This window comes from Octopus sinensis, linkage group LG29 (assembly GCF_006345805.1).
Source record: "Octopus sinensis linkage group LG29, ASM634580v1, whole genome shotgun sequence".
Lineage (NCBI taxonomy): Eukaryota > Metazoa > Mollusca > Cephalopoda > Octopoda > Octopodidae > Octopus > Octopus sinensis.
Window position 1 is genome coordinate 9345618 of NC_043025.1, and position 17569 is coordinate 9363186.

Below are 17569 nucleotides of genomic sequence, written 5' to 3' on the forward strand. Positions count from 1 at the left end.
ATGAAGTATTGTAGGGAAAACGAATTAATTTTCATTATCTGAAGTTATTTGTAATGAAGCGGGGTCGCTGTGGGTTTTCCAAAAACGGTAAAGATCTCCTTCAGCCATGAATGACCTTGGGATTGAGCCAAGAAATTATCCTCCAAGGCATAAGTCCGAGCAGGGTTTTTTTATAGAAGACCAGCAGTCACCCGTGCATACCAGCTTCCCCCTCCCCATATATATATATATATATATATATATATATATATTAAGGTATGTAGAAAAATACAACATGGACAAGAACGTATAACTCATAGAAGACGATACAATAAACATGGACAGGACATTCGAACCCCTCAGTCTTCAGTCAAGAACCGGATCATCGTAGTAATTTCGGCTGATTAATCTTGAGATTACTAGATCACGGCCAGCCCTCCAAGAAAAACTAAGCTGGAAGCGTAGATTTCCTGGAAGAAGGATCGAATGCATACGAACACCAGGACAGCAAAAGGGACAGATATAAAAAGACAAAAAACAATAATGGAATACAGAAACATGAAATACAGAAGCATTAACGGTGAAAACAACAAGTGTCTTACGACTGATAACAAGCAAACAAATTTTTTCTCTGGCGCATTGGAAAAAGCCTTTATAGCGGCGGACGAAGAACAACGATGTTAACACGACGAGGGTCAGGAGCTGAAAGGCAGATTTCGGCCAACAGTCACGTGACAGAGAAGAGGGAAAAGAAAAGAAAGAGAAGCAAAGGAAGAGAGAGAGAGAAAAGGGGGACAAAACGCAACAAAGAGAGAGAAGAGAGAGAAAGAAGGAATCAGAGAGGAGAAGGGATGGGTGTCGAAGAATGACCTGTGAGTGCAGAGCGAGACAAAGAAATAGGAGGGTAGTGGAAGACTAGACCAAAGGATCAGAGGAAAGAGAAGATGAATAGAGAGAAAGTAAAAATGAGAGAGAGAGAGAGACAAACAGAGTCGTACCAATTATTAAGAATATGTGTTCACATTAATGATAAAGGGGGTACGGGGCGCCTGGAATATATGTTAAGGTATGTAGAAAAATACAACATGGACAAGAACGTATAACTCATAGAAGACGATACAATAAACATGGACAGGACATTCGAACCCCTCAGTCTTCAGTCAAGAACCGGATCATCGTAGTAATTTCGGCTGATTAATCTTGAGATTACTAGATCACGGCCAGCCCTCCAAGAAAAACTAAGCTGGAAGCGTAGATTTCCTGGAAGAAGGATCGAATGCATACGAACACCAGGACAGCAAAAGGGACAGATATAAAAAAACAAAAAACAATAATGGAATACAGAAACATGAAATACAGAAGCATTAACGGTGAAAACAAAAAGTGTCTTACGACTGATAACAAGCAAACAAATTTTTTCTCTGGCGCATTGGAAAAAGCCTTTATAGCGGCGGACGAAGAACAACGATGTTAACACGACGAGGGTCAGGAGCTGAAAGGCAGATTTCGATATATATATATATATATATATCAGTTATTCTACTCTAAGCTAGAAATGAAGGGAGATAACTATGAATATACCATAGGATATTAAAACTGTCTTTATAGCAACAGAAGAGTTTAGGAAGGTGTTTAGATATTCAACAATAGCAACAACAACAACAACAAATGAACATTTCAAAAGTTTATCTTTATTTCAAAAGTTAATCTCTAACAAGGGAACTAAACAAGTAAAGAGGTCTCTATGTGGTGGTTAGATCTGCTAGAGGTAGTAGCCAAATCCACATCAATTTACAAATTATCATCTAAAAGAAGAATAATGTTGACAATATGTTTCTGGCTCCTCTACATTAAGGATAAAGACAGAGTGGTCATGGCTGGAATGCCATCCCCACCCTATCACAGATCTCTGTCTGGTTGACCGGGGACTAAATAAACAGTATTTACACAGAAATTCACTCTGTCTGAGGTTGATATTCAAGTACGTCCAAGCACTCAGCTTTCAGAAGAGCTTCTCTGAGTGTTGTGAATGTGAATTCTTCTGGAGCACAAGTTGCCGACCATTTGCGGAGCATCTGGAAGCTCTGTTCTGTACTGTTATTTAAATTTTCAATCTTGATCTTTTCCAACTGGACATTTTTAATTCCTAAAATATCACCTGCAAAACATACAACAATAAGAAATAATTGCAACAACATCAACAATAAAATAAAAGACGTGTTCTGTAGTTTGTAATAAATTATAACAAAGAAATTATATCAGTTGAGAAATTTTAACAATAATTAAGAAACATGAATAATATAAGACAGTGTTCTCAATTTCTCAGAATCGTGATTAAAAGTTAACAAAGAAGTTGAAATAAAAGATAAAGATGGAGAAGAAATTAAAGGAAATTAATTGAAAATTACTCTTGAGAAAATTTATGGTAAACAGATGGCAGGAAAATGGTTTGCATAGGCAAAAGTGTCACCAACTTTGACACCATTTCATCCATCGTTGCATTTTCTCTGCCTTCTATTCCTGGGAGGGTATTCAGGCCCCTCCTTCATAGGCTCCTATCAAAAGCAATTATCATTAGTCTTCGTGGCAAGATTCCCAAGTATAACCAAGAGAGACTATTTTTTTTTGTTCCTTCTCGAGCCATGCCTGGCTCATAAGAGCCGGTTTCCCGGTTTCTTGACGTATAGGTTCCCCACCTGGACGGAACGCCGTTCCATCGCAGGTGAGCTGCTGCAAGATGCAGGAGGAAAGAGTGAGAGAAAGTTGTGGCGAAAGTTTCAGCAGAATTTTCGCCATTACCCTCTGCCGGAGCCGCTTGGAGATTAGAGGTTTTCGCTCATAAACACACACATCGCCTGGTCTGAGATTCGAACCCGCGATCCCTCGACCGCTCTAACCACTAGTCCATGTGCCTCCACAACAGAGACTATGGATATTATCCAACCATCTCATTCTTGATCTGCTGCTAAGTCTTCTGCCATTTGGTTCAGCTTGAAGAATCCATCTTGCAGTTCTTTCCTGCAACATTCTAATCTGATATCTGTAGAAGCAGAACTGTAGAGATTTAGTCGCTCAACCTGAAGAGACTTCCAGATCTCTGCGTTGTGTGCATCTTTTGAGCAACCTAACACCAGAGACCCTTTAGAGGAATCCCATTTCGGCTGCTTGGTCTCATCACATGATCAACACCTGAAATAGTCATCAGTGCTTCTACTCCTACTCTCACTAAATAGTAATTACAACACATCAACCAATTAATATACAAATAGATATGATACGAGAATGATTTCAACTACGCAGAGTACAAAATATACGTTATATATTTTGGAAGACACCAGATTAACCGTTCTGGGTTCATGATTCGTAATAAGTATTTCTTTTACTGGAACAATGCCACAATTTAGAGAGAAGTCGATAATGGAGAGGTTTTAGAGTAAAGCTGGCAAAGAGAAGAGTTTTAGTTTTGTAGGAAAGAAGACAGAAGTCACCATCATCTACACCATACACATGCAGACGCTTAGGGCCTGAAGGAATCACTGCATCTACCAACATCTCCATCATCTGGGAAGTTATCATATTTGATAAGCAGGAAGGTAGAAGGGGTTAATGGGGATTCTAAACTGTGTACTCAATGCACACAATAAGTAATGTGAGGTCAGAGGTAGGTTGATGGAGAGGAAGGTGTTTGTGAGTAGTAGATATACAGGAATATTTAGTTGTAAGAACAACTGTGAAAGGCATGGACGACAGTTTCTGTTACCTAGGTGACATAGTTAGGAGTGGAGGAGACTATTCTGAAAGCAATGGGATTAGAGAAAAAATGAGGTGGCAAACTGTGCGGGGAGCTGTTTGTTATCCTTGCTGACAAATAAAATGTCACACAAACTGCCCACTCTTGGGTTAACGACGTTGCATTTGATAATGTGGTCCTCTTCTCCTAAGGGAAAGAATGATGTCACACCTGGAACACTTTTCTTCTGACGACGTCTGCCAGATTAAGGCAGATATCTGCATCAACAACAACAACAACCTACCAGTGAACTTAGTAAAAATCTAAAGAAACAAAATCATTGACATTAACTCATCTGTTTGTACATAAACAACAACATATTTTAGATCCCTACTTTAAAAGAGAATATTAAATCTTTTGTGTCTTCTAATTAATCCATTGTACCAACCATGTAAACTCGATTTTATGAAGTTTCTTTCATAGAATTACTTAACAGCTAAACTTTCAATTGGAAATTAAAAGAATGGAAACTGTTCTCAATCATTCTAACAAACAAAAGCTTAAGGGAAGGCAAAATTTATAAAAATCAATTAGGCATTATATACTCACCAACTTCTCGCCATTTACTCCCTAACTTATTTGCAACCTTTTGAATATGTATCTCCTTCAATTTTAGGGACACTGAAATAAATAGTTCCAACTTTTATGCATCATGCTATAATTTATTTATATATAAAAGAATTTATTTGTCTCTATTAAAATATCATCGATAATCATATAATGTAGAAATTATCACATTTAATTATCACTTGATAACACTGTTCTTAGTTTTATCTTTCCTTTCTTATATCTGTGCCAAATCAATGGCATGGCATTTTCCTCACATCTCTACACTTCACTAACCAACATTCTTCTCATTTTCTGCTTAATTCAAATGATGATGATGATGATGATGATGATGATGATTATGATGGTGATAGAACTTTCTTCGACGGTCAAAAGGCTTCAGTGACAGAAACAGTGTGTCTGATGTTATTGTTAATATAAGAACAAATTTACAAGGAATATGTAACCCTACCCACACCCCATTCCTCCACCACTATTATACCACACTTGTCAATAATGCTAATTATAATGAGATAATAAATTAATGTCATTATTAGACTTTAGAAATTATATCTAATTAGTATCGCATAAATATAAACAAATATTTCACTTTTTGTTCCATGTGAAATCATGTCAAGACACAATCACATCTGGACATTACTGGACTATAAGGGTCAATGACCCCAGTTTGTAGGGATGCGGTACTGGACCCAAATAAAACAAAATATTTACATGGAATAAACTGTTAGGTGAGCGAACAAGGTGGCGTTATGACAAAATAAGGTTACGTTTCAGACATACAATTGTAAGACTATCAATCAATAATAGCTAATTAATTATCATGTTAATGAGGTATACGGCTAGTACAGTAGCACATTGCCTGGCATTGCAATACTTGATATCTATAGAGATTGTATATAACATGTCAAAAGGATATCTAACCATCGTTATAATGATATCTATATAGATTATATATAATCTGAGTGAGGGATACGTGACTCCCATTATAATGTTATCTATAGATTATATATAACCTGACAAAGGGATATCTGACCATCGTTATAGTGATATTTATATAGACTTTATATACCTTGACAAAGGGATATTTGACCATCATTATAATGATATCTATATAGATTATATATATTCTGACTGAGGGATACGTGACTCCCATTATAATGTTATCTATAGATTATATATAACCTGACAAAGGGATATCTGACCATCGTTATAATGATATCTATATAGATTTTATATACCCTGACAAAGGGATATTTGACCATCATTATAATGATATCTATATAGATTATATATAATCTGACTGAGGGATACGTAACTCCTATTATAATGTTATCTATAGATTATATATAACCTGACAAAGGGATATCTGACCATCGTTATAGTGATATCTATATAGATTTTATATACATTGACAAAGGGATATTTGACCATCATTATAATGATATATATATAGATTATATATAATCTGACTGAGGGATACGTGACTCCCATTATAATGTTATCTATAGATTATATATAACCTGACAAAGGGATATCTGACCATCGTTATAATGATATCTATATAGATTTTATATACCCTGACAAAGGGATATCTGACCATCGTTATAATGATATCAATACAGATTGTATATAAGCTGAGAAAAGGGGTATGTAATTATCATTATAAAGATATCTCTATAGATTGTGAGGTGTGTGGCTTAATGTTTAGGGCATTCGGCTCATGGCAATAAGGTCGTAATTTCAATTCTTGGCGGTATGTCATGTCCTTGAGCAAGACACTATATTCCACACTCCTCGCCTCCACTCAGCTGACAAAAATGAGTCCTACCAGTTATTGAAAGGGTTGGCCTTTTCACATTCTGTGTTATGATGAATCCCCCTGAGTATTAGATTAAGGGTTCATATATCTGTGGAGTACTCAGCCACTTTCACGTTACTTTCATGAGCAGCCTGTTTCCTTGATTAGCAAACTGGATCTCTCATCCTCCTAACCGATGGAGTGCCAGTTTTCTATATAGATTGTATCTGAGAACAGTTGATATTATAGTAGTTCCATGAGCAATCACAGAAAAATGGTACCAGGGCCAGTACCAAATACTTACAATAATTTCTTTCACCAGTCAAATAACAACGACCAGGTTCCAAGATTCAATTTAAACGTAAGAACGGAAATAAAACCAACAGTTAAAAAACACAGAAAAGTGTGTTTGTATTAACATTAATATAATCTAAAAACCAATAAGAATGAGTATAAATATGGATGGAAAGTGTTATTCAAATCATGTAGCAAGTGTTGATTATATATGGTTACAAATAAGGAGTTGTGTGTTCAAATCACATTAGGAATTCCTATTCTATTCCTCTTTGTATATTTTATACGTGAACATAAATACTTTGTTTATATGTAAACATATGTTCACAGTTCATTACAGTCAAGACATTCAGTGAAATTAATTTAACGATCAATTCTCTTAGGATTAATATTGTAATTTTTTTAATTTATCACAACAATATATGTCCTAACCTGAGACATTCCGGGTACGTACCCTAACAAGAGATGACATCTCAGATCAAACAGTGGACTAATATTATTGTTTAGCATTTTCATAACATGATAAATTATGAAGAATTTCTGGAGGATAACTTTGCAAAATATGTTGAAACTATCGATGCCATCTTTCACCAAATAAACATTCACAGCAACACAAAACAATTCATTAAGCAACACAATTCATTAAGCAAAACAATTAATTAAGCAATCAAAGCCTCTAATGTTGTTCTTTAATCGCTCAGTTGAGATTTTCTCATTGAATCTTCTATTTTACCAAAAATCATTCTGATGTTCTTGTAAGTAACATTGTCTTTTATCAGATACTGATAAATCATTAAGCCCTCTAATCACTCACAATTGACTGTAAAAAACATGATATTTACTGAGGGAATCTGGCAGCTATTAATATTTCTGTTAGTCGCCGTTTAACTTGCAGTATCACTCATTAGTCTTATCTTGCAAACAGTATCCTCTTGAAGTGAAGCAAACCTTGTATTGGACGAAGACGAAGTTTGGTGGATGAGGTGATTGATAAAGTATCACAAAGAGAAAAGACACTTTTATCATAAATCTGCTACATTTATGACAGGTGTGACTCTACATAGTAACATGAAGTATATTATTCAACAGCATAAAGTCAATGAGAAAACAGACAGATCATCAAATAGTATTTTACCGAATCCACGTTTGTCAACTATAACTTGTTGACACTTGGGACAATTTTTAGGCTCATTTCTGAACAGCAATCTTTACATGTAACAGTGTGCTCACATGGTTGAAACGTCACTGTAGCTTCACTAGATTTACACAGCAGACATCTGTTGAACAAAACATAGAGGCATAACACTGATGATATTCATTTATAACAAATATTGCATTGAGTACATGTTTAGAGTACAGATTATTACGAGATACTACAAGAACCAGCAAAAGTACAACAAAAAATCTTTTTTAAATAATTACATAAATGCAAATGATATCTGTACAAAACCCTAGAACCCTTTTGAAAATTCATGAGTTGAATGCAGTAAAAGTCATGCTTCTATCTGCCTTCAATGCACAAGTAATCTCTTGATGATCCCAGTCCAAGAAAAAGGTAAAAAATGGTTCTATGATGGATGGAATATAGGAAATGGCCCAACCCACAATTTCAGTGCCTGACCTGTGTGTCTTTTCCAACTATTGCTGTCAAACAAAAGCAGTCCATCCACAAGGAAATTACGGATAGTCGATGAGGGATTTCCGAATTGAGCATCGAAATTGCAGATATTAAAGCAAAAATCAGAGGTATTCGATTAATGAATGAAATATGGCGACTGTTCTCTATTGCAGGAGGCCAATAGGCACTTCTGGTTTGTGATTAGTGTGAAAAAGATGATGAAACGATGTGTGTAAAAGATGATGAAAAGATGATGTGGTCTTTGGTCAAAACACAGAATAACGTATTGGGAGAATTAAAACTAAACAAAACATATGAACATAATTGTGTACAAAATAGAAAATTCTCTGCTTAGTCTTGTCATTGTTAGAGAATACTTACAATGGTGGTGGGAAAAGTGCTTTAATTTTTTCCTTTAAATTTGTATCGTTGATAAGATCCAGCGGCATCACATTCCATACGTTTCTGTGGTAAAAGTTGGCTCCATTGTCGGCCAGAAAACAAGCCACTGCTAGGCTTGAAAGCTTGCCTCCTTTGCTAAGCTGGAGCTTTTTGTAGTACTACAAATGATGAAATATAAAAAGGACGAGTACAATAGTACACAAATACAAACAAAATCATAACATCAAGTCAAATACAAGAAATATAATGGAACAAATATCACAATAATAAAATACCTATCTATGCAAGTGGCTTGATGAAGGCAACTGGACACAGCAACAGAAATACTTTGGGAAGAATATTGTGTATATTAATACAACCCCTGTCAGCATAGACGATTGGCATTAAATGATGATGATGATGACGATGATGATGATGATAAGGGTGATGGTGGTGGTTGTGATGGTGATGATCGCGACGATGAGGACGATGATGATGATGAACACAACAAGATAACAAAACATATATGTTATATCAGAAACAACAAAGAACACCTAAGACATAGCAATTTCTTCAGATGTAACAAAACCAACACCACACAGACTTATCCAAATATATCAACAATGTTTCCATAATTATTAAAGAAACATCTTTGGGTGATGAAGGTGAAGTAAAAGAAGTAAGAATTGGTGTCACGGTTGAGGCAACACACCAACACATTATATTTGATAAACTGTGGAAACTGTTAGTCTGACAGACAATTCCAGCAATGGAGGGAGAAGGGCATTTGACTGCCAGGAGATTTTTTTACCAAAGTGGACATTACCACAACACAAAGATGACCATCAAATGTCTGAAATACAGTCACACATCTGTAGAGACCGTTACTCATGTGGGAATCAGTGAGTTGCTCTAAGTGCGCAAAATTTAACAGTAAATACTGTTAAATCTACTGATGGTTAGATGTTGATGTATTTGTATTTTCACACACATACACACACACGCATACACACACACACAAACACACACACACTCACACACACACACACACATGTATGTGAGTGAAAGTAAGTGAACAAATGAGAGAGGGGCACTCAACCAATTCATTGGAAGTTACATGTATGGATCAAAACAGTTTGGATCATTAAACTATTTGATCCATATATATATATATATATGTATGTATGTACGTACGTATGTATGTATATTGCTTTATTGTATCCAATCTCTAGTGTTCTAACATTCAATATTGTTATGACATGTCCACATGAAGCCAGAGGATAAATATTGTGTACAAGAAGTAAGACAGGGAGCTGTTTTTTCAGAATCCCTCATAGAATGGAATGGATGTATTTATCATGGCACTTGCATTCTAAAGGTTGCCATCATGTCTCTCTGTTTCTCTTTCTATCTCTTATAAATAAATCCACACGTATATATATATTTACAAATAATTCTAAAACTTACCTTATCCAAGACAGTTAAGGATTCATCCTCAGAATGGAACTCCTTTTTCCTCACCGCAAGGTGAAGACAATTGTTTCCGATATTATCGACCACATTTACGTCTGCTCCTTTAGAAATGAATTCCTGCATTATTCTGAAGTTGCCGCAAGAGACAGCTTGAAGAAATGGTGTTATACCATCCCAGTTTGTTATGTTCAATTTCACTGAATCCTTTGTCGAAGTAAAAAGAGAGAATGAAAATTTACATGAAAACCAGGGTGGCTATCAATGTGTCATTACTGCCTTCTACTGGGTACTTGATCAAACCGATCGTGTACATTTCATGTTTGTCAGTGAAGTTAGCCTTGCATAAGGTCCCTCTATAACTTACTATGAGTGTGTTTAAGAGACATGATACATCTATTAAGATGTAATAAACAGATTGGTTCAGTCTAATCTACGTTTATCCCTCACTGAAGTAAAATTTAGGGTAGTTCAAATGGACCGAACACAAGATTAGCAGGTTAAGTTTAATAAAGAAGACCTTTAGGACTTGCGTATAATTTTGATGTTACTAAATTAATAAGGGGTTCATAAAATTTATGTCAAAGCAAAATCGAACGCACAAACATGGAGTGTGTGTCGTTAAGTTCTTCGGCTGGTTGCATTTTTAGGTGTGAGAGAATATATTCTCAATGTGTCTGGTGGTGTTAAAAACACATGAAAGTAAGTCATAGGCAAGTGAGACAACTCACATCATATGTATGTCTGTATTTGTGGTATAACTTCAAAGAGATTTGTTTTGTAAGGCCAGAACAATGTGAGAAGGTACAAAGTAAACTACAAAAGGAAAAGAGTGGACTGGGCGCCCCAGCACGAGTGCTTTTACGTGGCACCAGCACCAGCAGGGTGACCAAATAACTTGCAAGACAAAGACTTCTCAGCTGAAGGAAGAAATGAAACTGAGGGAAGTGGCTGTGTACCAGTCAGGAGGTTCGAGCATGACAGGGGGACAGAGATAGTTGTCTTACTATAGAGGAGTTCTTGCCTGCCTCATTAGGACAAGGACGGAGGAGGGAAGGGGGGTTAGGGAGAAAATAGAGAGATAGAAATAGATGGGGGTGGAAATGCATTGGTGCCTACACTAAGGGAAAGGTGGGGAGGGGGAGTATAAGTAGTAGAAAGGAGATAGAAGGTGATGTGTCATAAGAGTGTGAGGGAAGATGTTTAGAGATGGGGAGGAGGGGACTGTAGCAAATGATGGAGGAAGAAACTGGAGTGGCTGGGGAGGTGGGGTATTGGTAGATAATGTGTGTGGGGGGTATTGAGTGCAGATAGGCATGTGAGGTAGAGTGGAGGGGCCTGCAGCAGGTGATGATCATGGGTGATGGGAGGATGCGATGTGGGGGAGTTTTTAGAAAGGACAGATTGTATGTAAAATCATTTCTCACAAATTTGTCCCACATCTTCCTGGATCAACCCCTTCTGCAGTTTCCCTCCCTAGTTACAGATCAGCAATTTTTATGCAACTGTCCTCATTCGTACACCTCACATGGCCATAGCAATGCAGTCTTCTCTCTTGTACACTACGTCGCATGTCTCTTGTACTCGAGGTTTCTCTTAAATCTTTTACACTCAGTAGCAGACTAGTAACATCTCCATCAATGACTTCACTGTTTCCCCTGTATCTGACGAGGTATGTTACAGGTATCTAGGGGTGGATGAAAATATATCTTACAATGGCACCTGTAACAAAGCACGTGTCACTAAAGAATATTACAGCTGTATAAAGACAATTTGGACCTCAGAACTCTCTGCATTCAATAAAACAGTGGCCCACAATGTGTTTGCAGTGCCAGTACTCATACTTGGGTTGCTTGATTGGATGCTTGATGTGCTCCGAGCCATTGATGTGAAAAATACTAACAAGCACACATAATTTCACACATAAACAGTGATGTAGACCACCTCTACTTTATACATAAAGAAGAGGCTTAACACCAATCATTATGGTATTATCTACTAATGAGGCATGATGTTGTAGCTAGGACACTCTATAATGAAATCTGTTGGAATGATAATCCCGAGGGGAAAGAAACAAGAACCCACAATATGGTGGAAGCCATAGCTGCTCATAATAAAATAGAATACTGGTGGAATGCAACTACATGCATGAGAATACATACATAAAATATACAAATCTTCACATACATGCATACATACATGTATATACATTTATATACACAAACACACATACAGACGATATCTCTTTAAGTATCGTAGCCTGTTGATAACAGTGAGAGAGGTTTTAATTACAAGAGAACAAATTAATTAGTTATAAATATACCAACCGTTCTTCAAATTAGTTTATGACATTAATATATTCCTCACTTATCAAATCTCAACAATTCTTCATTTTATTATATTTTTCAGTGATGCAGAAGAACAATTGCTTGTTTGGTTCCTGTTCTTCAACTAGATTTGGTATCCTATGGCATTCCATCTCAGCTATAATGAGATGCTTTTAACATACAGGTTGACAATCGTAATATATTTACCTATGTTGGTGTACTTTATGGATTTGAGGAGAAATATATTCATGTAAGTGTGTGTGTGATATACATACATACATACATACATACATACATACATACACACATACATACATACATACATACATACATATATATATATATATATATATATATATATATATATATATCAAAAGATAATTTTTTGTGATATATTTGTGTTAATTTCATAATAATCTTGTACACATTTCGTATAATCTAGTCATTAAAAAACTAACCTGGGATAGCATCAACGTGACTACATCATAGCTTTGTCTGAAAGTTATTCAAAGAAGAAAGAAAAATATTAAAAAATACGAAAATCATAGAGGTTGAGATAATTAATATTTGTTAGGTATTTAATTAATGAAAACAGATTTAATGAGCTACCTACAACCTGTTTACATCAATAATTATATAGACACACATAAATATAATCGATATATACACTCTAACCAGTTGATTAATCATATATATATACATCTGAATAAACACCACAATGTGTTCTATGGTACAACGAACAACAAGTTGACCTCAGCAGGATTTGAACTCAGGATACAAAGGGTCGTAAATAAATAACACAAGGTATTGTATCCAGCAGTATCCAGAAACAGGAAGAGGTTAGAATCCTTGAATATTACTGTTTGATATTAAATGAACCCTTAGATATTACTGGTATAGATTATATCGACTCTGGAATTATTTCAGCTTGGAACATAAACAGTAAATACTTGTAGGGGATGATTCTGTATTTAACCCTGGGTCAGAGGAAAGAGGGACATTACAAGACAGGAAGAGAGAGAAGAGAGAGAGAGAGAGAAAGAGAGAGAGGGAGGGAGGGAGAAGTATGGTGTTTTATGTGGAGTAAAAGTAAGAGAGAGGATTTGAACATGTGATGTTGTGGTAATGGAGAATGAGATGAAGTGAAAGATCTAGTCAGGGACAACAACAACAACAACAAAAACAACTACAACAACAACAGCAAGAACAACAATAACAATAAATATGGCGGTGATTACTGAATAAAGTAGATGGTAGTGTCATTACAGTAAGAGAGAGAAAGAAGAAGAAGGATGACCCATGATGCTGACTCACCTTAGAACTGCCTGATGGAGTAGTGTGTTACCAGATTTATCTCTTTTATAGTAATCAATGCTCGGATGCTGCAGTAAGAGATTAACTGTATCCGTGTGTCCCTTGTCCCAGGCCTGGTGGAGTGGTGTGTACCCATTGGTAGCCTCAGTGTTTACATCAATAGCAGGGTGCTTCAGTAAATGCTTAACTGTATCTGTGTGTCCCTTGTTACAGGCCTGGTGGAGTGGTGTGCTGATTGCTATCCTTAGCATTTACATCAATAGCAGAGTGCTGCAGTAGATGCTTAACTGTCTCCGTGAGTCCCTCGGCACAGGCCTGGTGGAGTGGTGTGTGCCCTTTTTTATTCACAGCATTTACATCAATAGCAGAGAGCTGCAGTAGATGCTTAACTGTCTCCGTGTGTCCCTCGGCACAGGCCTGGTGGAGTGGTGTGTGCCCTTTTTTATTCACAGCATTTACGTCAATATCAGAGTGCTGCAGTAGATGCTTAACTGTCTCCGTGTGTCCCTCGGCACAGGCCTGGTGGAGTGGTGTGTGCCCTTTTTTATTCACAGCATTTACGTCAATATCAGAGTGCTGCAGTAGATGCTTAACTGTATCTGTGTGTCCCTTGTCACAGGCCTGGTGGAGTGGTGTGCACTGATCTATATCCTTAGCATTTACATTAATATCAGAGTGCTGCAGTAGATGTTTAACTGTCTCCGTGTGTCCCTTGACACAGGCCCGGTGTAGTGGTGTGTACTGTTTATTGTCCTTAGCATTTACATCAATATCAGAGTGCTGCAGTAGATGTTTAACTGTATCCGTGTATCCCATGCCACAGGCCCATTGTAGTTCTGTGCACTGATCACAATCCTCAACATTTACTTCATTATCAGAGTGATGCAGTAAGAGATTAACTATCTCCGTGTGTCCCATGCCCCTTGCCCGGTGTAGTGGTGTGTCCTGATTGCTATCCTTAGCATTTACATCAATATCAGAATGCTGCAGTAGATGCTTAACTGTCTCCGTGTGTCCCCTGAGACAAGCCCAGTGTAGGGCTGTGATCCTATTGGTCGCCATAGCATTTACATTAATATCAGAGTGCTGCAGTAGATGTTTAACTGTCTCCGTGTATCCCTCGTCCCAAGCCAGGTGTAGTGGTGTGTACTTATCGTTCTTCTTAGCATTCACATTAATATCAGAGTGCTGCAGTAGATGTTTAACTGTCTCCGTGTGTCCCCTGAGGCAAGCCCAGTGTAGGGGTGTGACCCAATAGTTGTCCTTAGCATTTACATCAATATCAGAATGCTGCAATAGATGTTTAACTGTCTCCGTGTATCCCTCGACACAGGCCCAGTGTAGTGGTGTGTACTGATTGCTATCTTTAGAATTTACCTCAATATCAGAGTGCTGCAGTAGATGTTTAACTGTCTCCGTGTATCCCTCGACACAGGCCCAGTGTAGTGGTGTGGCCCCATAGTCATCCCTAGCCTTTACATCAATATCAGTGTGCTGCAGTAGATGTTTAACTGTCTCCGTGTGTCCCTCGACAGAGGCCCGGTGTAGTGGTGTGTACTGATTGTTATCCTTAGCATTTACATCAATATCAGAGTGCTGCAGTAGATGTTTAACTGTCTCCGTGCGTCGATCCCAACAAGCCAAGTGAAGGGGTGTGTTCTGACATCTATCCTTAGCATTTACATCAATAGCATGGTGCTGCAGTAGATGTTGAGCTGTTTCTGTGTGTCCCTTGACACAGGTCAGGTGTAGTGGTGTGTTCTGATCGCTATCCTTAGCATTTACATCAATATCAGGGTGCTGCAGTAGATGTTTAACTGTCTCCGTGTATCCCTTGACACAGGCCAGGTGTAGTGGTGTGTTCTGATCGCTATCCTTAGCATTTACATTAATAACAAACTGCTGCAGTAGATGTTTAACTGTCTCCGTGTGTCCCTCGACAGAGGCCCTGTGTAGTGGTGTGTACTGATTTCTATCCTTAGCATTTACATCAATAGCAGAGTGCTTCAGTAGATGTTTAACTGTTTCTGTGTGTCCCGTGACACAGGCCCGGTGTAGTGGTGAGTACTGACCGCTATCCTTGGCATTTACATCAATATCAGAGTGCTGCAGTAGATGTTTAACTGTCTCCGTGTATCCCTCGACACAGGCCCAGTGTAGTGGTGTGTACTGATTGTTATCCTTAGCATTTACATTAATATCAATCTGCTGCAGTAGATGTTTAACTGTCTCCGTGTGTCCCTTGACACAGGCCAGGTGTAGTGGTGTGTTCTGATCGCTATCCTTAGCATTTACATTAATAACAAACTGCTGCAGTAGATGTTTAACTGTCTCCGTGTATCCCTTGTCACAGGCCGGGTGTAGTGGTGTGCACTGATCGCTATCCTTAGCATTTACATCAATATCAGAGTGCTGCAGTAGATGTTTAGCTGTCTCTTCGTGTCCCTTGACATAGGCCAGGTGTAGTGGTGTGTACAGATCGTTATTCGGAGCATTTACATCAATGTCAGGCTGCTGCAACAGATGTTCAGCAATTTCTGTGTGTCCGAGAGCACAGGCCAGATGTAGTAGTGTGTCACCATCTCTATTTTGTTGATTTATCTGAAAAGAAATAACAATAAAGAATCTAAAATTTGTGGCTAGGAAAGGAAAGGTAGAAGCCTTACACAATTCTCAGAAACAGAAGATAAAGTATTCGACTCATACACAGGAGGAATGATGCGTTTCTAGGGGTGAGTAATTAAATGAGATTTGTATTGTATTTATAGACAGGTACACTCACAGGTATAGATAGATACATATACATGTGAGTGTGTCGATAATACACACACACGTATATTTATAATCTCTTCCTTTCAGTGTTGTAGCAAAGGATTGGGTCTAGATAATGGAAAAAAGTGAAGAGAGTGTGTAGTGGGGAGTGATCTAAGACTCATCAAAGATTTGATGTTTTCATACATTTGACAGAACAAAGAATTGGCATAACTCCTGACGTCCAAAAGAACTTTCAACTGTGTATGGCAAGGGAACGTCATGACAAAGTCACCATCCATCTACTGACTTCATCTGTCTCTCATCTCTTGGACTGAATATTTCCTGCCAGAATACTCCGTTGCAGTGTGTGATGACAGGCTTCTCTCTCACTCACATTCCATCAACTCTGACATGCTTCATGATTGGGTTGAATTTTCATAAACTCTAATGATAATGAGAATTAGAAGGTGGGGGTGAAGGAAGGAATGAAATATCATGGACAAATATATGTGGTTAGTTAGGAACACAGGTGTGTATAAAATAACAATCAACTTTGAGAAGGTAATCAACAGAACAACTTACTTTATGTGAATTTTGTTCAATATATTCTTTAATATATTGAGTGTCACTAAGCAAAAGTTTACTTATATTCTCATCGAATTCCATCTTTTAAAGGAAATATGCTAGAAAAAGAAAGAAATCAAAAGTTTCAAAACCTTATAAAATGAGGTAAACAACAATATAAAGAAGACTGTGTTTCTCACATTTCTCATAAAATATTACAAAAATTAGAAATTTCAATTTATCTAAAGTATTATTTACATCTGGATGTTCTTCCTGGCACTAATAAACCTAACAACAGTCATTGTGTTGAGTCTCTTGGTCAGCTACATTACTCTGCTTATTACAGTCTGATTGGTGACAAGTAAACGCTGAATATTGGAATGTACAGTCTGTTGGTCAGCCAGGTGGAGATACTGTTCATGTTGGGCTTGGGTTTGTGGATCATACCTCAGCTAAGTGGAGACAATGTATACCTTGCGCTATAGATCATTCCTCAGAGAGGTGTAAATACAGTACCCTTTGAGCTGAGGGCCTATGGATAATACCTTGTTATTCAACTCACTGATTATGGGCCAGAGGTGGGTTTGATGAGAACTTACCTGGAGCTATTCAACAACAAATTCCAACAACTCAGAAGTGATGGAAACAGTCATAAACAACCAAATTCTTTATCAATTTCGATATCATTTTCTATTCTGTGACCACCACTGTGG

At 37.4% G+C, this 17569-nt stretch overlaps 3 protein-coding genes across 4 annotated transcripts in view; 1 reads left to right on the plus strand and 2 right to left on the minus strand.

Moving 5' to 3' along the window:
* Positions 1–3555, minus strand: part of LOC118768411 (SCAN domain-containing protein 3-like) — an 8478-nt gene extending 4923 nt beyond the window's left edge. Inside the window, exons 1-2 of the mRNA XM_036514802.1 lie at positions 3468–3555; positions 1939–2137 (exon numbers count right to left, since the gene is read on the minus strand). Coding sequence (XP_036370695.1) covers positions 1939–2137; positions 3468–3555 — 287 coding nt within the window. The remainder of the gene's footprint in view (positions 1–1938; positions 2138–3467) is intronic.
* LOC115225948 (ankyrin-1-like) overlaps positions 1–4765 on the plus strand; it is a 33616-nt gene extending 28851 nt beyond the window's left edge. The window contains exon 12 of one of the 2 annotated variants that reach the window (XM_036514929.1): positions 4690–4765. The gene's annotated coding sequence lies outside the window, so the exon portion shown is untranslated. The remainder of the gene's footprint in view (positions 1–4689) is intronic. The other variant, XM_036514928.1, reaches the window with a different exon arrangement.
* LOC115226015 (serine/threonine-protein phosphatase 6 regulatory ankyrin repeat subunit B-like) overlaps positions 1–17035 on the minus strand; it is a 27845-nt gene extending 10810 nt beyond the window's left edge. Inside the window, 7 exon segments of the mRNA XM_036514925.1 lie at positions 7564–7705; positions 8428–8606; positions 9895–10104; positions 12683–12719; positions 13539–13768; positions 13770–16139; positions 16875–17035. Of these exon segments, the coding sequence (XP_036370818.1) occupies positions 7582–7705; positions 8428–8606; positions 9895–10104; positions 12683–12719; positions 13539–13768; positions 13770–16139; positions 16875–16958 (3234 nt within the window). The 5' untranslated portion in view covers positions 16959–17035 and the 3' untranslated portion in view covers positions 7564–7581.
* Positions 17036–17569: the final 534 nt, after the last annotated feature.